Source organism: Triticum dicoccoides, chromosome 4A (genome assembly GCF_002162155.2).
Source record: "Triticum dicoccoides isolate Atlit2015 ecotype Zavitan chromosome 4A, WEW_v2.0, whole genome shotgun sequence".
NCBI lineage: Eukaryota > Viridiplantae > Streptophyta > Magnoliopsida > Poales > Poaceae > Triticum > Triticum dicoccoides.
Window position 1 is genome coordinate 699,618,350 of NC_041386.1, and position 22,566 is coordinate 699,640,915.

General features: G+C 43.1%; 2 protein-coding genes, 1 long non-coding RNA gene and 1 other non-coding gene across 6 annotated transcripts; 2 read left to right on the forward strand and 2 right to left on the reverse strand.

The window, feature by feature from the left end:
- Positions 1 to 6,540: 6,540 nt before the first annotated feature.
- Positions 6,541 to 9,258, forward strand: LOC119288007 (pentatricopeptide repeat-containing protein At1g11290, chloroplastic-like). Its single transcript, XM_037567627.1, has 2 exons — positions 6,541 to 8,793; positions 8,958 to 9,258. The coding sequence occupies exon 1, from the start codon at positions 6,541 to 6,543 to the stop codon at positions 8,725 to 8,727; it is 2,187 nt and encodes a 728-aa protein (XP_037423524.1). The 3' UTR covers positions 8,728 to 8,793; positions 8,958 to 9,258.
- A 56-nt stretch (positions 9,259 to 9,314) lies between these two features.
- Positions 9,315 to 11,942, reverse strand: LOC119288008 (bark storage protein A-like). Its single transcript, XM_037567628.1, has 6 exons — positions 11,599 to 11,942; positions 10,894 to 10,961; positions 10,564 to 10,719; positions 10,140 to 10,331; positions 9,875 to 10,048; positions 9,315 to 9,749 (listed from the first exon to the last, which is right to left on the reverse strand). Exons 1-6 carry the CDS (start codon positions 11,834 to 11,836, stop codon positions 9,558 to 9,560), a joined length of 1,020 nt encoding a protein of 339 aa, XP_037423525.1. The 5' UTR covers positions 11,837 to 11,942; the 3' UTR covers positions 9,315 to 9,557.
- Positions 9,594 to 11,693, forward strand: LOC119288009. 3 transcript variants are annotated; one of them, XR_005141067.1, is made up of 6 exons: positions 9,613 to 9,727; positions 9,818 to 10,011; positions 10,503 to 10,748; positions 10,840 to 11,114; positions 11,211 to 11,338; positions 11,553 to 11,693. It is a non-coding gene; the product is annotated as an uncharacterized LOC119288009 (long non-coding RNA). The 3 variants fall into 3 exon arrangements; XR_005141066.1 differs by lacking the exon at positions 9,818 to 10,011 and having other exon boundaries at positions 9,594 to 9,727; XR_005141068.1 differs by lacking the exon at positions 9,818 to 10,011 and having other exon boundaries at positions 9,594 to 9,727; positions 10,876 to 11,114.
- A 258-nt stretch (positions 11,943 to 12,200) lies between the features above and the next one.
- On the reverse strand, positions 12,201 to 12,306 carry LOC119290197. The gene has a single exon (XR_005141799.1). It is a non-coding gene; the product is annotated as a U6 spliceosomal RNA (small nuclear RNA).
- Between the last annotated feature and the right edge of the window lie 10,260 nt (positions 12,307 to 22,566).

Sequence of the window (22,566 nt, forward strand, 5' to 3'; positions counted from 1 at the left end):
CCGGCGACTATCCCGCACATGCACCTGTCAACCCTCGGTCTTCCCTCCGGCAGCAACGCTGTGACCATCGGTTTAATTTTTAGGCGATTGACGATTAATAAACATGGTAAAAAACAATGCACCCATACCCTCATTGGTTGTTCACCGTGTGCCCCCTCGTCCCCACACTAGTGGGTCCCTGTAGGTCGTCCAACCTTAAGCAATTGGTTTACCTTATTATATATTGTTGATTGGTTTTGAGATAGCTTCTCATTTATGACGAACGGTGGTTTACCTTATATATAACCTTTATCAGTGCAGGATATATCACATTGTTTCTCTAAAGTCTCATCTTCCTTGATCATAGTAATTAGTCGGGCCATTCAAATACATTTTTAGACAGTATATTAGACTCATATAGGAAAAATTACACTTCACTCCTCTTTTTTCTCCTCGAGATAAGAGAGAACAGAGAAGCATAATTATTGTTTAGTAGTGTGCCGCTTACTCTAGATGATGCACACTCATTGTTCAGCCTACAATACATGTCTCCTGCTAAACTCTTTGTGTGCTCGTGGCTGGGAAAAGGAACTCCAAGTCATTAGAGGGAAGGAGAAAGGAAACAAGATGCAGCTGATGACTGATAATATAAGTTGTTTACTTATTTGGCTACTGTTGGCAAATTGTACTTGCCATGTTGTTTGTGTTTCTAAAGCTTTTGCCGAGAACACCTTGGAGAGAACGCCAAACGGCTCCTGAATAGAATCGCATGCTATATCTAGTTTACTGTGGGCGACTCTGTTTATGAACTGAGTGCATAACTATTGCTACTTTGAGTCCAATGTCTAGAACGGGGTTTGTTAACAACCGATTGTGTAAGTTATGCAAACAAATGAAAAATAAACCATCTACAATATGTTTGAGACGGGTTTTGATATAACCATCTTTGATGATCCTACTGTGTTCTTTATGCTATAGTAATGATCCTAGCTACCAAGATTGGATTTGAGGTAAGGGTTTCCAACAACCATATATAGCCCATCTTTAGTACCATATATATTGATAGTTTAGAAGTATGAAGTTATGAACTAGCTACACCTGCATATATATAAGAGGTAGTACTACCCGCTTCACTACCTGTGTGACTGTGTCCAAATAAGTTTTTTTTTCTTTTCGTATTTTACGCTGAGTCCAGCTTCACAACTACCCAAACTAGCAAGAAACGGAAAGTGAGTTCTACTGGCTAGCTAGCAAGAGTTAAATTATAATGCTAGCACACATACAAAGAAGAACTAACTTCAAGATTAGGAGACATCGGGAAGTAGGATGATGCTGGCGTGTTGGGTCCTACAGTTTGTTGCTCGGGTGTCAGACCGTGGTCTACTGGCTAGATACAATGGCTAAATGTGTTAGTAGTGTGCATAATTAGCATAATTAGCAGCTAGTATGTTCTATGTAACTAGCGGGGTGACCTGCGCATTTCCGTGGCTAGACTTTACACGTAACGATCATGTCACACTTGATTTTTATCTTAACTTAAATATTAGTACTTCACTTTATCATGTAGTATTCCATTCATATATTAGAAGCCAATGTGAGGAACGCTTGATTATCTCCTGGCAAGCAAAGGAACACTCGATTACCAACATTCTTTTAAATTTAAATGTTGATGCCTCACACATAAACATTGCGTCCTTTTTCTTCATTCATCTCCTCATCAGTATGTGGAACTAATCTCACACTATTGGGTAATGAAGTGGCATGCATCCAAATGCTTTCACAACACTCATTCTACTGTAATATGCTCTATGGTTCAAGAAAAAAATAACGTTCAATGGTATGGTATACGAAACTAATGTAATGTATTTTCTCATTGAAATTGCTAAATGATTCTCTATTCATCAGTTCGGTCATACATTGTCTGTTCCCGGTCTTGCACATGTTGTTTTTTATTATTTAATTGAGCATCTAAATGGAGATATTACATATGAAATTTTACTTCTACACTTTGTGATTGTCACCACAAACCATGTTACTTTCTTCATCAGGAACACTCTCTTGGAAACAAAGAACATTTTCGTTGTTCTGATGAATGTGACCTTTATATATGCACGTATATGATGTACTCCATCACCGACCACAATTCATGAGTGCTTCCACTCATCTATATTTTACTCATGCCGTTTATTATTGTATAACGAAACATGTCTATGTTAATTAAGATTACCAAGCAAACTTTAGCTATTTATGGACTCTATGTGGAGACCAAATATTTCTTATATTAAAATTGTTATACCTAATAACAATTTTTTGGATCTATAATTTGGTTTGAATTTTCTTCTAAAATTGTATTGCCCATTGCTAATTTCATATATCAAATATAATTATATTCTATTGACCTCGAATCTAATGTTTTATTTTTAAGGCCTTTTCTATAAACACTGGCTTTGTTGTTTTCCTTGAATATTTCACTTCAAAGAGTAGCGACATTATTCCATGCCTTTAGTCCACAATAGGGCTCGCGGTGCCTTTTCCTTTATTCAAGCATCGCGAGGCATCTACTGGATGTATGTTGTCAATGTTGTTATCATTGTGCCCACGCTTTGTGCTTATGATCTGATACACTATGTCACTTCATCCTGCTGCTTCTTCTTTGGAAGATCTGGGATATCCGGAATGCCCAAGCATTTCGCTCCGTGAACAATCACTCGGGAAATACTCTCAGACTTATGGTCTCTGATTTGGATTTATGGTCTCATAGACCATGTAAGACTATTGACAAGGAACACACTTTCTCGTGGCGTTCTTTCCTCTCCCCACGTGCTTGTATGCCTATGTAATTCTGTTACACCTGTAATCAGCTATGGTTGCATTACGCTTTGATAAATATATTCAGGTGGGGAACACCCACACCCCCCACGCGCGCGCGCATTGATTACTCAAGAAAAGGCTCTGTGAACACATAGAAGCATAGGAGAAAAAGGGAAACAATCTAATGCAATAGGGTAGAATAGCCTTTGGGTAGTTTGTATTTGCCTTTTTAGGATTATTCATGCAAAGTGAGGGATTTGTCTCCTCCGATGTTGCTTTGAGGAGTATGTCAGTTTTTGGTCTTTGAGAGACACCCCTTCTATGCTAGTATGATCTTTTGTTTGCTCTTCTTCGATTGTGTTCCACAAAAATATTGATCGTTGCTTCGTCAATCCCAGTTTGATAAAATGTTCATAGTAGGCTATCATTTTTGAACCAAACGTTCTAGCTAGGCTACCACCTTTTGCAAGTGCTTCTAATATATCTATTTTCAATCCTTTGGGCATTTTTGTGTCTAGGGCCCCTGATGATGGTGTCTAAAGCAACTCCATTTATGAGTTGGCTCCATTTTTTTAGAAAAGGAGGGTGACCCCCGGCCTCTGCATCTGGGCGATGCATACAACAGCTTTATTAATTATTTTCACAAAACCGTACAAACCCATACAACAGCAAGACTAAAGCCACCGTCTAAGCAACAATTGTCGCTACACCTATCCAATCGATGAAGGGGCGCAGATAGTCTGGGCCTAATACCAAACAGACTTCGCAGCCAAACCTAAACATCTGAAACCTGAGGTCCCAACCAGGACGCCTGCCGGGTATGGGGCACCTACCAGTCCGGCGCACTCCTCAACCAGGACGCCTGCCGGGTATGAGGTCGCCGCAGCCACCTGCCACCAAACCATCTTTAGAGCTGTACTGTTGCATGTACCGTGTGCCAGCTCTCTCTGCCATCGACGCCACCACGACGCCCGACAACGTCGTCCTCCTGGCGAGTCCATCCTCCCACAGCGAACCCCGAAACTGCACTGCGCCACGCCGTCAAGGTCCGTCGCCATCAATGTGTAGGATGAAGCACCGCTCCACCAAAGAATCCGTCCTTTGGTCCCTCGATCACGTGTGTACCTCCAAGAATGACGCCCCCAAGGGAGGAACGACACCAGAGCGCCGTCGTCATCCGATCATCCGATCTGGGGTTTCCCCCGGAGGTAGCAGAGAGTGGCCTTGAACTTCTCCATGGCGATGCCTTCAAGAAGGGAACGACGCAGATAGCGCCGCCACCTCCGGCCTTAGCAGGAGCTGAAGGCAAGTTTTCACCCAGATCAGTTCGAAGGGATCCAACTCTCGTGCCCGGGCCGCCCTCACCACCAGCACCACCAGGCAGACCCTGGAGTACCGGCATATCAGCGAGCTGCCGGCACCACCGCATCCAGATCGCCGGCCACGCCGGGCCACCGCCACCCCCGCGCCGTCCGGGAGGCGGAGCCGCCGACAGCGCACAGGGACCGCCGCCACCTGCACACGCCGGAGCGCCGCCAAGAGCCCAGCGCCTGCCACCGCTTGCCGAAGCCAACCGCCCGAGCACTGGCGCCACCGTGGAGCCATCAGATCGGGGAGGAAGACGCGCGCCGACCACGCTCGCGGACCCCGCCGCACGCCCGAGCGCCGGCGCCATCAGATCGGGATGAGGAGGAGCCCGCGTGCTCGAGCCCCGCGCAGACCACGCCGCCACCACCAAGCAGGGGAGTCCCGCCTAGATCCGCCGGTGGCCCGACCTGCCACCGAGACGAGCGCCGCCGCGAGGGCCGGCCGTCCCACGCCGCCCAGGAGCCTCGCGATGGGGGAGGGAGCCCCGCCGCCGCCGACACACGCGCGGGCTTTGCCCGGCGGCATCCCCTGGCGGCGGCGAGGGAGAAGGAAGGCGATAAAGGGGAGCGGCGGCAGCGATCTTGGGTTCCGCCCGGGCCGCTCGCGGGAGCGGCACGGGGGACGGGCGTGAGGGTATGCCTACTTAGCTCGTAGGATAAGTGTACATAGTGCTTAGAGTAGCTTTGATACGGAAACTGTTGATAAAGACATTCCTTGAAAGAACATCTCTAGATAATGAACCCTTTACGCGCGCGCACATACACACACATCTATCGATTGTGTGTTCTCCACACTCCTCGCTTCGTTGAGTTTCACCGCCTTAACTGACTCTCTCTCTCTCCCCTACACCATTCATTAGCAGAAAACGATGCAAGGAAGAAGAAAAGAAATAAAGAAGAGAGAATAGGTAGCTTGAGAATAGGAGGCAATAGGAAGGGAACACTTTGAGTGCATCAATGATGTTGTCTTACTTTTTTGTAGTATTCAAAATTATACTATAACGCTTGATATTTATTCTATTTTTTCTAATCGTAATTAGCAATTTTATTTACTCTGACTCTATGTTCCCCTTAGTGAAATATTCATCAAAAAATTAGTAACAAATAATAAAAGTCGGTACCCCAACATGTATTGCTCAGGCGTGACATCATTTTCTACTCTCCCGAGTTACCATAACCTTGTCAAGTTAGGCACTCGGAAGCAATGACATCTCTATGGCGAAAAGATGTACAATGAATCCATGACGTGTAGCATGGACCATTCGCACATTTACTTATTATTGCAATTTTCTCCTCAGACCGAACTCTGAGCTGACTTTTAGGTTTGTCTTGAGACATTGAGGTCATGCATTGTTGTCTATATAGACACACATACACATGAGAAAACATACGTGGATAACCTATCATAAAAAATGTTTTAGAATGTGAATATGCGTGCTTGCAGACAGAAAACATGAGCGCGGGTGGGATGATTTGCTTAGCCCCATTGTTGTTCCTCCTGCCACCAGGCATGTTGCCATCCAGCCCCTCGCGTTCCCGAGGATTGCGGCCACATCCTCCGACCTTTCTTCGCACCTTCACCTCCCTACTCAGGCCTTCTTTGGTTTGTAGGAATGTCATAGGATTTCTATAGGATAGGATTTGCATAGGAAAATTTCCTTTGAGACCTTTTGGTTTGTAGGAATGGATTCCTATTCCTATATATGATAGGACTCAATCCTTCACATTTTGGAGGAAAAAAAACATTAGCTAAGACTCAATGGAAAAATTTCCTATCCTATGCATCAAATGACATCTCTTTCTCTATAGGAATTGAGATGCATGTCATCTCACTTCCTATGATTTTCCTATTCCTACAACATTTCTATCCTATGAACCAAAGGAGGCCTCAAGCTCTGCCCATAGGACATGTCACCCACACCCAGGTAGTAGGATGGGCTCTTGCACTGGACAAGATCATCAAAATACACTAACCAAGAAAAGAATTAGGTGATTATGGCTCTCAAATCTGAAATGACAAGCGTAAGTTCGGACCAATCTTAAAATAAAAGGTGCCCTCTTGCTCTTGATTGCATTGGATGGTGAGAAAACATTTCATAAAATCAACACGAGATGAATATTCTCACCAACGTGTTGTATGAACATCGGTCAAAGGGGTTCTCTAATTGTTCCGCGAGTCATTTAGTTTCACCACCGCAATTTATATACTACACGAAAATTTCTCCTACACTGCCGCAAAAACAACAACAACAATGCAATTGAAGAAAGAAGAAATAGTAGTAGAAGAAAAAAAAAAGGGATTGAGATTCGTGCGGATGCTTAGCTGCCCTGTGACTGAGGTTGTGACGGGATAACTCTGAGAAAAAAACAAATACAAGAGGACATGCTGTGCTCGGCCTCGTCGCCGACTCCTCCCGCCGGCGGGCATGCCGCCGCCGACCACCACGCGCGCCTAAGGTCAGCGGCCGCGCGCTCCGACCTGCCGGGCGCGCTCGCAGCCTTCGCCGCCATGTCCTCCTCCGCGTCCGCCAGCCCCGTCCTCCGCACCTTCACCTCCCTCCTCAAGCTCTGCGCGGCGCGCGCCGACCTCGCGACCGGCCGCGCCGTCCACGCGCAGCTCGCCGCGCGGGGGCTCTCCGCGGAGTCCCTCGCCGCCACGGCGCTGGCCAACATGTACGCCAAGTGCCGCCGGCCGGGCGACGCGCGCAGGGTGTTCGACCGTATGCCCGTGCGCGACCGCGTCGCCTGGAACGCGCTCGTGGCCGGGTACGCGCGGAACGGGCTCGCCGGGGACGCCATGGAGATGTTCGTCCGGATGCAGGAGGAGGACGGGGAGCAGCCCGACTCCGTCACGCTGGTGTCTGTGCTGCCCGCTTGCGCCGACGCCCAGGCGCTCGGGGCCTGCCGTGAGGTGCACGGGTTTGCGGTCCGTGCTAGCTTCGACGAGCTCGTCAATGTCTCCACTGCGATCCTTGATGTGTACTGCAAGTGCTGGGCGGTTGAGGTTGCCAGGTCTGTCTTCGATCGGATGCCGGACAAGAACTCTGTTTCTTGGAATGCCATGATCAAGGGGTATGCTGAGAATGGGGATGCCACTGAGGCTCTCATGCTGTTCAAGAGGATGGTGGGGGAGGGTGTTGATGTGACGGACGTATCTGTGCTGGCAGCATTGCACGCCTGCGGTGAGCTTGGGTATCTTGATGAGGGGAGACGTGTCCATGAGCTACTCATGAGAATTGGGCTGGAGTCAAATGTGTCGGTGATGAATGCGCTGATCACCATGTACTCCAAGTGCAAGAGGACCGACCTCGCTGGCCAGGTTTTCGATGAGGTGCGCTACAAGACACGGATCTCCTGGAACGCCATGATCCTCGGGTGCACACAGAATGGAAGGTCAGAAGATGCAGTGAGGCTCTTCTCTAGGATGCAGCTGAAAAATGTGAAGCCTGATTCGTTCACTCTCGTCAGTGTCATTCCTGCACTTGCAGACATCTCAGATCCACTGCAGGCAAGATGGATCCATGGATACTCTATCAGGATGCACCTAGATCAGGATGTGTATGTTCTGACAGCCCTTATTGACATGTATGCAAAATGCGGCCGTGTCAGTATAGCTAGAAGTCTCTTCAACTCAGCAAGGGAGAAGCATGTTATCACATGGAATGCGATGATCCATGGGTACGGCTCACATGGTTTTGGCAAGGTTGCAGTTGACCTGTTTGAAGAGATGAAAAGTTCTGGCAGAGTGCCCAACGAGACAACATTCCTTTCGGTCCTCTCGGCATGCAGTCATGCTGGTTTGGTTGATGAAGGGCGGAAATATTTTTCAAGCATGAAGGACGGCTATGGGCTTGAACCTGGGATGGAGCACTATGGTACCATGGTGGATCTTCTTGGCCGAGCTGGGAAGCTAGATGAAGCATGGTCTTTTATCCAAAAGATGCCTATGGACCCTGGCATTAGTGTTTATGGTGCATTGTTAGGCGCTTGCAAGTTGCACAAGAATGTGGAATTGGCAGAAGAATCAGCGCAGAGGATCTTTGAGCTAGGGCCAGATGAAGGTGTGTATCATGTCCTCCTAGCTAACATTTATGCAAATGCCTCAATGTGGAAGGATGTTGCAAGGGTTAGAACTGCTATGGAGAAGAAAGGCCTCCAAAAGACTCCTGGATGGAGTATTGTGCAGCTCAAGAATGAGATTCATACCTTCTATTCTGGAAGCACAAATCACCAGCAGGCAAAGGACATTTATGCAAGGTTGGCTAAGCTAATAGAAGAGATCAAAGCTGTGGGGTATGTGCCGGACACTGATTCGATACATGATGTAGAAGATGATGTCAAGGCACAGTTACTCAACACGCACAGTGAGAAACTTGCGATTGCATATGGGCTCATTCGCACAACCCCTGGTACAACAATTCAGATAAAGAAGAACCTCCGCGTCTGTAACGACTGTCACAATGCAACCAAGTTAATATCTCTGGTGACAGGACGGGAAATAATCATGAGAGATATTCAACGATTTCACCATTTTAAGGATGGTAAATGTTCATGTGGAGACTACTGGTAGTGAAGTGTTGAAGGCAGTCTGAATATGGATTTTGAGATGATAAAACTTTGCCCAGCTACTATACAAGTAAGCCTATGAATTTGGACTATAATGTGGACTATACTAATTGGAACATATATTAAGGCACTCACTAAGTTTTATTTGTGGCACACTTTGTGTGACCACATCACTCTCTAGAAATGATTTTTCGTTATTGATGATCAGAATTACCTTGCCACACTTTTTGACAGGTCTAGCAGGTGCCTTTTGTATTTGCATCAGGGCTCAAATTCTGAAGCACCAGGCAGCTCTTTGCCTCTTATGATCATCTAACCTTCTCAGGGAACATTCTGTAGATCCCAGTCCATTTACATTGGTATTGTAACACATTTAACAATTATGATGTTTCTACCTTCATGTGAAATAGTGCACATGGAAGTTGTTAACCACAGAAAACACTGCTATTTTATTCTCGTCTGGAATTAGATGATGTACATGATGAGTGCAAACTGTTGATAACTAATTAACACTTAAGTCTTACCATTTTGCATACTTGAGACTGTGAGATGAGTATGTAACAACATCTTGTATTCTGTAATGAATATCAAGGACTGTAACAACATTCTGTCCTTTATTCACCATTTTGTTCCCACATTATCCCAAAATCCCATTAAAAATGGATTGACATATGCATGTTTACAATTGAGTATACATTGAATACTTAATTCTTCTGTTGTAAGTTTTGCGTACTTCGAAGCTAAGGATCACTTCTCACTCTGAATTTAGTTTCCAATTGCTGTTTAAAACTATTCTACAGTTCTGCTCCATGGACATGGCAGCTCTCTTTTGTCTCAGTTTTTTGAACTTTGTGCTGATGGTGTTGACATCTGCCTGCCAATTGTAGCGATGAACTCCACTGCCACTTTGAGTGCATTAATAGATGCCAGGTTCATCAGGCTTGTTGATGACCATGTTGGTTCCCCTCCAGCCAGATCAGATACTCCCCGGAACACAATCACAGGTACGCCAGGAGATGTTGTTGTCTGTTGAAACATTAAGTGCTCTTAATTAGTGATATCTTAAATTTTATGATTGAGCCGATATGATGCAGCGCAAATGTTGCCACATATTTAAGTAAAGACTATGAGAGATAAGATATGGAACCCACCATCACCACTGCTGCGCTTTCTTCATCTATTGTTGACACCGCAAATTCTCTGAAAAGGAACTTCCGGTATTCTGCATTGTCTAGAAACATGTCGGCTGATGCTCCTTTTAGCCCATGAACCACTTGTGGCGTTTTTGGTAAGCAAAAAGTGTCATTACATCTTTCAAGGTTGACCTACAAAAATTCCACATTACAAGTATTAGGCTGTGGTCACTACGAATAATCCTGTCCTTGCTATACTGCTGAAATATAGTGTATTTTTCACCTTAAGTCCTTCTGCTATGTTGAACCATGCTGAGTCGACAGGTAACCAAAAGACTTCTTCCATAGGCTTACCAACTGAATATAGCTCCTCATTTCTGTATTTCAGAGACCCTAGCAGGTTCTCTCCTCCATCCGGGATGTTAAATTGTCCAAAGTTTAGTTCTGTTGATGATTCTTTTAATGACTTGAACTTCTGGAAAAATCAAAATCAGAATAGCAGAGGCCTTGTTAAGTAGTGAGCTCAACATGTGAGATGGTTGATGGTAGATTATCTTCTAAATTTTAATGGCAAGTTGTTCTTAAATTATCTCCTCTTTCGACTCCAGATGTGTTACATTCTACTAATGTGATTCCCTTGTTTTAGTGTACCATACAGTTTAAAGTGCACAAGAAATGGGGAATAAAAGCTAATTACAGGAGAGTACCTTCCATGTCCAAGCACCTGTATAAGCAACTAACTTTGGGACACTGACATCGCCAAATGACATTGAATCATTAGAGCTTCCTGCTGTGCCATAATGGACAATACCAGACACAGTAAAGACATCGAGGAGAGTTTGTACAGTTACAGCTGCATTCAACTGGAAGAACAAAGAAATAGTGGTAACGGGTAAGCATAGTACAATTCATATTTGAATTCATATGTTGTTGCTTTATTGCCTACAAGTAATTTTTCTTGATTTTTTTTTATAAATCAAAAGGAGCTCCTCCATATAACAGCAGGAGTGTACATGCAGAAGTTCAGGTTTTAGTACCCTGCGTTGTCCTGTCAATGCGTATATAACATTCGCACCTCGAATACTCCCGATGTGAAACCTCCGTCCTGAAATAATATGAGGCGAGACTATTCTTGAGGCAATTGGAAGATAAATACACATATGCATTAAAGACTGAAATACTTAGTCATGGAGCTCGAATGAGAGGTCAGTCCTATCAGGAGAATAGCAAAATCAGTGAACATGTAAAAAAGATTATGGTACAGCAGCGAACTTGTTATGATTGTATCTTCCTTTTCCATTTTCTCTTTCTAATGGAGTATGTTATCTTCTTGTGTGTCATGTTTTCCTTCTAGTCGCTTTCTGGACCCCCTTTCCATAGCTGTTATCCAAAACGAGTGAATGGGCCAATCTGCATTCTGGTCTTGGAAGGGAGTCCAGGTCTTTGTGAGCGCAGATCATGCAAATTTGCAGAGCCAGTAAGGTTCGTCGTGTGCGCACAGCTTCAGGCATCTCTAAATTTCAAGTCGATAAACACCACACTATCATTTCTACCTGTTGCCCCACTCTGTTCTGTGTTGTGTGTTGGTGTCTGGTTCAGTTAGCAGCAGTTCAGCACTCACTGCTAGCTGTCTGGTAACAACCAAAAAGTCAACTAGGAATGCCAAAACTCACCCACTGCTTTGCTCAATCTACAGGAAAGCCGAAAGCGATTCGGATCAGAAACGGGAGGCGGAGACTCACCGTAGAGGTCAACGAAGGGCTGGACACGCCAGGGCCGGAAGTAGCCGGAGGCCTGGAGCGCGTTGTCCTCGGCGACGTACGACATGACGAGTCCAATGGACGGGCCACGCCGGTTCGCCCTGTCGACTTGCTGCCTCACCCTGTCCATCCCGGGCAGCGCCGGTAGGGCCGTCGTCGACGAGCCGGCCAGCAAGCAGAGCAGCAGGACTAGCGGCAGGCTGGAGAGCTCCATGGCCATGGCTGGCGTGGACAGGGAGCAAGCAAGCTAGCAAGGAGCAAACTTAGAAGATGGGGCAGTTTAATTAGCTGCGCTGGTCTGTGGTCCGCGAACCGCGATGGCGATGGTGATTGGGTTGGTTTGGTGGAGAAGGTGATGAGCGTGCTTCCATTTTTATACTCGGATGTGATTGGGGATGTCTCTGTCAGAGGATTTGTGCCACCAAGCCAAATCACGTGTTGAATGTTGTACCGGGTAAAACACGGCAAAACAGAGGAGGTTATTCGTTGTTTTTAATTTGTTTTTATTATTTATTTTTGTTTTTGGGTACATGAACTGCTGAACACTGTTTATTATGTTAGTGGAACTGGGGTTGCCCTTTCTTAAGAAAATGTAAATATTGTTTTTTTTTGTGTGTCATCCTTGCGCAGGGGCCATGCTAATCTTCTCTGTACCGTTCCAATTTTATGGCCATGCTAATCTTCTTTGTACCGTTCCAATTTTATCGGATGTCTTGCTGAAACTAATTTGTCGAGTTAGTTTTCTGGATCACAAAGCCCGACTTCATGATAAGTGAAACAGAATGGCGGAATATGGCATGTGTTTATATAGAAGCCGGGCTGTCATCTCTACCCTGTGCATTTTATTAATTTCGCCACCTACCTCTTCATGTGACATGCCTAAACTACACTTACCCACTCCTATATATTTTACACCATGTTCGCATGAACGCGTAGGAAAGCCCATCGTCTCGCATTCATTCATCCATGCATTTCACATTTGCACATAACTCTCTCTTCACCATTTTCGTACAATAAGTAGATTTCAATACACATAAACATAGAACATGATGGTGGACACATGATCATAATGATGTTAGCAAACACGTATGGCTGGGAGGCATCAGGAAAGAAACAAATACGTGAATGGATCCTTCCACACCCAATGGCGATCATGTTGCCACACCCAAAGAGCACACTCTTCCATTGACAGTTGGACTGCAAACATGAGAGCTCCTAATCGGCGCCTTTAGCACCTGCTAAGCATTACGGCGCATAGGGGCGCGACGGCATGAGCCGGCCAATGAATCGCCAAGCCAGTTCCTCGCTCGCATGCGTCGCATCTATCGTTTGTTCGTTCGCACAGCGGCACAGGGGCATAACTTGTCTTTTTTCACTCGTTCTGTAGAAATCTATTGGTCTAGGGAGAAAAAACATGACTGGTTTTTCTAGTATTTAACAGAAATCTGGTCTAGGGAAGTATTTAAAAATTTGTGAAACAAAAAAAATGTACGTGGGTTTCAAAAAACTCAAGAATTAGAAAAAAGGTTTGCAAATTTACAAAATTCATGATTTAGAAAAGTTCATGAATTTGAAAGGTTTGTCGATTTTGGGAAAAAAGTCCAAAATTTGAAAAAGTTGGTCAATTTTAGAAAAACTTTACCGGTTTTGACAATGAACTGCTAGCAGTTTGAAGACAACCAAGAAATATCAATTATGATAACCAAAAAAGGATTTGGGTCATTAAGCAAAATAACGTGTTGAGTGTTGTACTGGAAAAACATTTTAAAACAGAGGATGATTATTTGTTGTTTACTTTTTCTTATTCTTTTTGTGGAAGCTGAAATACGGTATGCTTGTGTTGGTTGAATGAAAGGCTGGGTGTTTATTAACGTGAGATTTTCTAGCCTATATTTTAACTTATTTTTTTACGGTGAGAGTAAGAGCATCTACAGCCGGACTAGGCAAAAAATCTGGCAGTGACGGCCAGTCATCAAATTTGCTCATCTACATCCGGATACCTCATACGAGAAATCTTAAATCCATATAAAAGAATGCAAGATAAATTTTACAGACTACGTAAATCAACTACCCTAATCCTCTTTGGAGATGTCCACTATCTTTGTGCCCGGCTCTAGGTATATGGGCGCAGCCGCAGCTCCGGCTCCTCCGTGTCGGCCTCCACATCAATCTTCGCTCCGGCCTTATCAAAGAGTGCGTCGGTCGCTGCCCATTCCTGTCGGATGAACTACTGGTTGGCCTCCACATAGGCCTCATCCTGGATGGACTCCAGGATGGCCTACTGCTCCGCCATCTCGTCCGCTCGGGCGACGACGAACTCCGCCTCCGCGTCCTCCATGTTGAAGCCAAAGTCGTCGCCAGCTCCTGCTATGTCTGCCCCGCCTCGTCTACCTCCTCCTCTTCCTCCACCTTCATCGAAGCCGAATGCTGCTCCTCTCCCTCCTCCTCCTCCGCCTGCTCCTCCTCCTCCTCCTCCAGCTCCGGCTAGTCCGGAGGTCTCACAACAATGCAGATGGCTGATAACCCACAAGTGTAGGGGATCGCAACAGCTTTCGAGGGTAAAGTATTCAACCCAAATTTATTGATTCGACACAAGGGGAGCCAAAAAATATTCTTGAGTATTAGCAGTTGAGTTGTTAATTCAACCACACCTGGATAACTTAGTATCTGCAGCAAATTATTTAGTAGCAAAGTAGTATGATAATAAAGGTAACGGTGGCAAAAGTAAAGATAATAGTTTTGGGGTTTTTGTAGTAGTTGTAACAGTAGCAACAGAAAAGTAAATAAGCGAAGAACAATATATGAAAAGCTCGTAGGCAATGGATCAGTGAAGGATAATTATGCCGGATGTGATTCCTCATGTAATAGCTATAACATAGGGTGACACAGAACTAGCTCCAGTTCATCAATGTAATGTAGGCATGTATTATGTAAATAGTCATACATGCTTATGGAAAAGAACTTGCATGACATCTTTTGTCCTACCCTCCCGTGGCAGCGGGGTTCTAGCGGAAACTAAGGGATATTAAGATCTCCTTTTAATAGAGAACCGGAACAAAGCATTAGCACATAGTGAATACATGAACTCCTCAAACTACGGTCATCACCGAGAAGTATCCCGATTATTGTCACTTCGGGGTTGTCGGATCATAACACATAATAGGTGACTATAGACTTGCAAGATAGGATCAAGAACACACATATATTCATGAAAACATAATAGGTTCAGATCTGAAATCATGGCACTCGGGCCCAAGTGACAAGCATTAAGCATAGCAAAGTCATAATAACATCAATCTCAGAACATAGTGGATACTAGGGATCAAACCCTAACAAAACTGACTTGATTACATGGTAAATCTCATCCAACCCATCACCATCTAGCAAACCTACGATGGAATTACTCACGCACGGCGGTGAGCATCATGAAATTGGTGGAGGATGGTTGATGATGACGACGGCGACGAATCCCCCTCTCCGAAGCCCCGAACGGACTGCAGATCAGCCCTCCCGAGAGAGATTAGGGCTTGGCGGCGGCTCCGTGTCGTAAAATGCAATGAAACTTTCTCTCTGATTTTTTATCCCCGAACGTGAATATATGGAGTTGGATTTGAGGTCGGTGGAGGTCCAGGGGGCCCATGAGATAGGGGGCGCGCCCTATAGGGGGGCGCCCCCTGTCTCGTGGACAGGGTGTGGTCCCCTTGTGTATTCCTTTCGCCCAGAAATTCTTATTAATTCCAAAAAGTGCCTCCATGGATTTTCAGGACATTCCGAGAACTTTTCTTTTCTACACATAAAACAACATAATGGCAGTTCTGCTGAAAACAGCGTTAGTCCGGGTTAGTTTCATTCAAATCATGCAAGTTAGAGTTCAAAACAAGGGCAAAAGTGTTTGGAAAAGTAGATACGTTGGAGACGTATCAACTCCCCCAAGCTTAAACCTTTGCTTGTCCTCAAGCAATTCAGTTGATAAACTGAAGGTGATAAAGAAAAACTTTTACAAACTCTGTTTGCTCTTGTTGTTGTAAACATGAAAAGCCAGCATTCAAGTTTCAGCAAATATTATGAACTAACCATACTCACAATAACACTTAGGTCTCACAATTACTCATATCAATAGCATAATCAGCTAGCGAGCCATAATAATAAAACTCGGATGACAACTCTTTCTCAAAACAATCATAACATGATATAACAAAATGGTATCTCGCTAGCCCTTTCTGAGATCGCAGAACATAAATGCAGAACACCTTTAAAGATCAAGGACTGACTAAACATTGTAATTCATGGTAAAAGAGATTCAGTCAAGTCATACCCAATATAAACCAATAGTAGTGAACGCAAATGACAGTGTGCTCTCCAGCGAGTGCTTTTAATGAGAAGGGTGATGACTCAACATGAAAGTAGATAGATAGGCCCTTCGTAGAGGGAAGCAGGGATTTGTAGAGGTGCCAGAGCTCAATTATAAAATAGAGATTGAATAACATTTTGAGCGACATACTTTCGCTGTCAACACAACAACTATGAGATGGCTGTATCTTCCATACTACATGCATTATAGGAAGTTCCCAAACAGAATGATAAAGGTTTATACTCCCCCAACCACCAACAAGCATCAATCCATGGCTTTCTCGAAACAACAAGTGCCTCCAACTAACAACAGCCTTGGGGGAGTTTTGTTTAATTATTTTGATTTGCTTTGATCTTTTTAGATCATGGGACTGGGCATCCCGGTTACCGGCCCTTTCTCGTGAATGAGGAGCGGAGTCCACTCCTCTTGAGAATAACCCACCTAGCATGGAAGATATAGGCATCCCTAGTTGTAACATGAGCTGCTCGAGCATACAAAACGGAATTTCATTTGAAGGTTTGGAGTTTGACACATATAAATTTACTTGGAACGGCAGGTAAATACCGCATATAGGAAGGTATAGTGGACTCATATGGAACAACTTTGGGGTTTAAGGAGTTTGGATGCACAAGTAGTATTCCCGCTTAGTACAGGTGAAGGCTAGCAAAAGACTGGGAAGCGACCAACTGAGAGAGCGACAACAGTCGTAAACATGCATTAAAATTAATTCACACCGAGTACAAGCATGAGTAGGATATAATCCACCATGAACATAAATATCATGAAGGCTATGTTGATTTGATTCAACTACATGCGTGAACATGTGCCAAGTCGAGTCACTCAATTCATTCAAAGGAGGATACCATCCTATCATACCACATCATAATCATTCTAATAACATGTTGGCACGCAAGGTAAACCATTATAACTCATAGCTAATCAAGCATGGCACAAGCAACTATAATCTCTAAATGTCATTGCAAATATGTTTACCTCATAATAGCTGACTCTGAAACGATGAACTCATCATATTTACAAAAACAAGAGAGGTCGAGTTCATACCAGCTTTTCTCATCTCAATAAGTCCATCATATATCGTCATTATTTCCTTTCACTTGCACGACCGAACGATGTGTATAATAATAAGAGTGCACGTGCATTGGACTAAGCTGGAATCTGCAAGCATTCAACTCAAGAGAGAAGACAAGTAATATGGGCTCTAAGTTAAATAAACAATCATGCATCTGAGAGCCACTAAAAATTTTCAATATGGTCTTCTCGACCCCCAAAGTAAAGAAAATAAAATAAAACTATTTACACGGGAAAGCTCCCAACAAGTAAGAAGAAGAGCTAGAAATCTTTTTGGGTTTTCATTTTAATTTCTACTACAAACATGGAAATTAAACTAACTAATTTTTTTGGTTTTTCTTAAGGTTTATCAGGCACACAAGAAGAAAACTAGAAAAAGAAATTTAAACTATCATGGATAATATAATGAAAGAGTATGAGCATCGACGACTAGTGTGTGAACATGAATGTAAAGTCGGTGAGAAATGCGTACTCCCCCAAGCTTAGGCTTTTGGCCTAAGTTGGTCTAGTACCAAGGACCGCCGCTATTCTCCCCGGTGTAATGGGAGGTGTAATCAGGATACCACTGGCTGGTCATCTCCGTATTCCACTGGACAGATGATGCACGATAAGGGTCCAGTTCAGGTTCCGTCTCAGGTTCAGGTTCTGGAGTATAAGCTTGGGCTCGATGATTGTTCACTGCTTCCGGTGTGACAAAAAAATATTCTGCAAGCAAATCAAACAACAGAGGCGCAGGCAAAATAATAATCTCAATGTGTTTCTTATTAAATCTAAGTTTATACAAGAGCATCCTCTCTTCATTGTCAACAATAAACTTGTGTGCTACCATGCTCTTGTAATCTAAAATGTGAGGAGGCAATGTTGTCTCCTCTTTCTCAAGATGCCTAATGGGTATCTGAAAATGCCTAGTAAGACGTGCAGCATAGATACCTCCAAATATGAGGCATTTTGTACGATTCAAGGCTAGCCGTTTAGCAACGACGTCACCCATACTAAAAGTATTGTCTGCAAGCAAGGCATGTTGAAGAATGATAATATCAGGAACACTTAAGTTTCTACTATTTCCACGACCAATCAAGCATCTACTAGCAAATATGGCAATGTAGCGTAAAACATGAAAGTGTATGCTAGAGACTTTTGCCTCGGAACCCTTCTTTGGCTCCTCTACAGCGATACTATTAACAAAGACATCCACATCTTTACGATGGGGTTCCTCTAATTCTCCCTCATAAGGTATCCTACACACCGCGCAAAAATCACGTAAAAACATTTCTCTGAATTCATCATATAAATGAAATGGTACTGCATGCGGTGACTTCTTAGGATAATAATAAAAGTTTTGCACGAAAGTATTAGTGAGTAAGAGATACTGATCGATCCGGTCGTTGATGAAACCGGTGAGGCCTGCAGTCTCGATCAAAGAATAAAAATCTTCATGAATTCCGGCTTCTTTCAAGAAATCATTGCATGGCCATTCACACGACGGCACTTCCGCTAAGCGAGGAAGATTATACTTGTCTTTTTCCTTCTCTTTGGCTTGTTTTTCCCGAGAGCCTTGGCTAGAAGAGCCCCTCAAAAATTTCCTTAACATTTCCTGAAAATTTCTAAAATTTTAGTAACTTCAAAATAAAAGTGAATAAAACTAAACAAGATTGGTAGCAACTACTCCTACAAGTGCCTAGAGCCTATATCATGCATTAGAATTGCGTGGGACCTCATAAATTTAACATGCAAGCTCAAGAACATGGTCACCTATGCAGCAAAAATGTGCAATGAATAAAACACTAGAACAAAAACTAATTGGACCAATGGAGGAGTCACATACCAAGCAACAATCTCCCGAAGTAGTTTTGTGAATGGAGTTTTGAGCAAGGAGATAGAAAATCGCGGCAAAACGAGCTAGAACTCGTGCTTGAGCTGGATGGGGATTTTTTTGGGTAGAAGATAAAGTGTGCGGGTGCTGGCATAAGTGTGGGGGGGCCACCAGGGGCCCACGATACAGGGGGGCGCGCCCTATAGGGGGGCGCCCTCCACTCTCGTGGCCTGGTGCTTGCCCCTCCTGCAGTGTTTTCAGTGCCTAAAACCATCAAATATTCCATAAAAAACATACTAAATTTGCAGGGCATTTGGAGCACTTTTATTTTTGGGATATTTTTTAATGCACGGATAATTCAGAAAACAGACTGATAATACTATTTTTGCTTTATTTATTCTAAATAACAGAAAGTAAAAAGAGGGCACAGAAGGTTGTGCCTTCTAGTTTCATCCATCTCATGATCATCAAAATGATCCACTAACAAGGTTGATCAAGTCTTGTTAACAAACTCATTCCGAATAACACGGAACCAGAGAAATTTTGAATAACACTAATTTACCTCAACGGGGATATGAAAATGCCCAACAATAAGAATATCATACTTTTTCTTGACAGTAGGGAGAGGAAATTCAAAACCTCCAATAATAATAGTTGGAACTTTTCCAATAGAATTGATGATATGAACTTGAGATTGTTTCCTCGGAAAGTGTACCATATGCTCATTACCATTAACATGAAAAGTGACATTGCCTTTGTTGCAATCAATAACAGCCCCTGCAGTGTTCAAAAAAGGTCTACCAAGGATAATCGACATACTATCGTCCTCGGGAATATCAAGAATAACAAAGTCCGTTAAGATAGTGACATTTGCAACCACAACAGGCACATCCTCACAAATACCGATAGGTATAGCAGTTGATTTATCAGCCATTTGCAAAGATATTTCAGTAGGTGTCAACTTATTCAATTCAAGTCTACGATATAAAGAGAGAGGCATAACACTAACACCGGCTCCCAGATCACATAAAGCAGGTCTAACATAATTTCTTTTAATGGAGCATGGTATAGTTGGTACACCCGGATCTCCAAGTTTCTTTGGTATTCCACCCTTGAAAGTGTAATTAGCAAGCATGGTGGAAATTTCAGCTTCCGGTATCTTTCTTTTATTTGTGATGATATCCTTCATATACTTAGCATAAGGATTTACTTTGAGCATATCAGTTAAGCGCATACGTAAGAAAATAGGTCTAATCATTTCAGCAAAGCACTCAAAATCCTCATCATCCTTTGTCTTGGATGGTTTAGGAGGAAAGGGCATGGGTTTCTGAACCCATGGTTCTCTTTCTCTACCGTGCTTCCTAGCAACAAAATCTCTCTTATCATAACGTTGATTCTTTGATTGTGGGTTATCAAGATCAACAGCAGGTTCAACCTCTACTTCATTGTTTTTGCTGGGTTGAGCATCAACATGAACATTATCATTAACATTATCACTAGGTTCATTTTCATCACCTGATTGTGTTTCAGCATCAGAAATAGAAATATTATTGGGATTCTTAGGTGTGTCTATAGTAGGTTCACTATAAGCATGCAAAGTTCTATCATTTTTCTTTTTCTTCTTTTTAGAAGAACTAGGCGCCTCTAAATTATTTCTCTGAGAATCTTGCTCGATTCTCTTAGGGTGGCCTTCAGGATACAAAGGTTCCTGAGTCATTCTACCAGTTCTAGTAGCCACTCTAACAGCAAAGTCATTTTTATTATTTAATTCATCAAGCAAATCATTTTGAGCTTTGAGTACTTGCTCAGCTTGAGTAGTAACCATAGAAGCATATTTGCTAATGAGTTGGAGTTCACCTTTAACTCTAGCCAAGTTATCGCTTACGCGTCCTATCTCGAAAGCATTATTCTTTAACTCTCTACCAACATAAGCATTAAAACTTTCTTGTCTAGCCATAAAGTCATCAAATTCATCTAAGCATGGGCTATGAAATTTAGTAGAGGGGATTTCAACTTTATCGTATCTATAGAGAGAATTTACCTTTACTACCTGTGTAGGGTTATCAAGACAATGTGGTTCTTTAACAGGCGGTATATTAAGACCATGTATTTATTCAATAGGGGGTAAATTCTTAACATCTTCAACTTTAATACCTTTTTCTTTCATTGATTTCTTTGCCTCTTGCATATCTTTAGGACTGAGAAATAAAACACCTCTCTTCTTCGGAGTGGGTTTAGGAATAGGCTCAGGAGTTGGCTCAATTGGTTCAGGAATTGCCTTAGGAATTGGCTCAGGAAAAGTCCAATTATTTTCATTAGTCAACATATTATTCAATAATATTTCAGCTTCGTCGACTGTTCTTTCCCTGAAAACACAACCAGCACAACTATCCAAGTAGTCCTTGGACGCATCGGTTAGTCCATTATAAAAGATATCAAGTATTTCATTTTTCTTAAGAGGATGATCGGGCAAAGCATTAAGTAACCGGAGAAGCCTCCCCCAAGCTTGTGGGAGACTCTCTTCTTTGATTTGCACGAAGTTATATATTTCCCGCAAGGCAGCTTGTTTCTTATGAGCGGGGAAATATTTAGCAGAGAAGTAATAAATCATATCCTGGGGACCACACACACAACCAGGAGCAAGAGAATTTTACCAAGTCTTAGCATCACCCTTTAATGAGAACGGAAATATCTTAAGGATATAATAATAGCGAGACTTCTCATCATTAGTAAACAGGGTAGCTATATCATTCAACTTGGTAAGATGTGCCACAACAGTTTCAGATTCAAGGTCATAAAAAGGATCAGATTCAACTAAAGTAATAATCTCAGGATCAATAGAGAATTCATAATCCTTATCAGTAACACAGATAGGTGAAGTAGCAAAAGCAGGGTCAGGTTTCATTCTAGCATTAAGAGACTGCTGCTTCCATTTAGCTAATAATTTCTTAAGATCATATCTATCATTGCAAGCAAAGATTTCCCTAGCAGCTTCTTCATTCATAACATAACCCTCAGGAACAACAGGAAATACATAATCATTGGGAGAACTTTCATCATCACTCTCATCAATAATAGCATCTTCAATAATTTCATTCCCCCTAACTCTAGCAAGTTGTTCATCAAGAAATTCACCTAATGGCAAAGTAGTATCACGCACAGAAGTAGTTTCATTATGCATAGCAGAAGTGACATCATCAATAACATGCGACATATCAGAATTCATAGCAGTAGCAGGTTTGGGTGTCGCAAGCTTACTCATAACGGAAGGAGAATCTAGTGCAGAGCTAGATGGCAGTTCCTTACCTCCCCTCGTAGTTGAGGGAAAAATCTTGGTTTTAGCGTCTTTTAAGTTCTTTATAGTGATCAACAGATATAAATCCCAAGTGACTCGGAGAAATAGAGCTATGCTCCCTGGCAACGGCGCCAGAAGTTAGTCTTGATAACCCACAAGTGTTGGGGATCACAACAGCTTTCGAGGGTAAAATATTCGACCCAAATTTATTGATTCGACACAAGTGCAGCCAAAGAATATTCTTGAGTATTAGCAGTTGAGTTATCAATTCAACCACACCTGGATAACTTAGTATCTGCAGCAAAGTATTTAGTAGCAAAGTAGTATGATAATAAAGGTAACGGTGGCAAAAGTAAAGATAATAGTTTTTAGGTTTTTGTAGTAGTTGTAACAGTAGCAACG

Excerpts from the sequence above, each read along its gene's own strand:
- LOC119288007 (XM_037567627.1), top strand. The coding sequence starts at position 6,541 with ATGCTGTGCTCGGCCTCGTCGCCGACTCCTCCCGCCGGCGGGCATGCC.
- LOC119288008 (XM_037567628.1), bottom strand. The coding sequence starts at position 11,836 with ATGGCCATGGAGCTCTCCAGCCTGCCGCTAGTCCTGCTGCTCTGCTTG. Across the intron at positions 10,720-10,893 it reads CATTGACAGGACAACGCAGG|TTGAATGCAGCTGTAACTGT; the intron begins GTACTAAAACCT and ends TTGTTCTTCCAG. Across the intron at positions 9,750-9,874 it reads AAAGCGCAGCAGTGGTGATG|ACAACAACATCTCCTGGCGT; the intron begins GTGGGTTCCATA and ends ATGTTTCAACAG.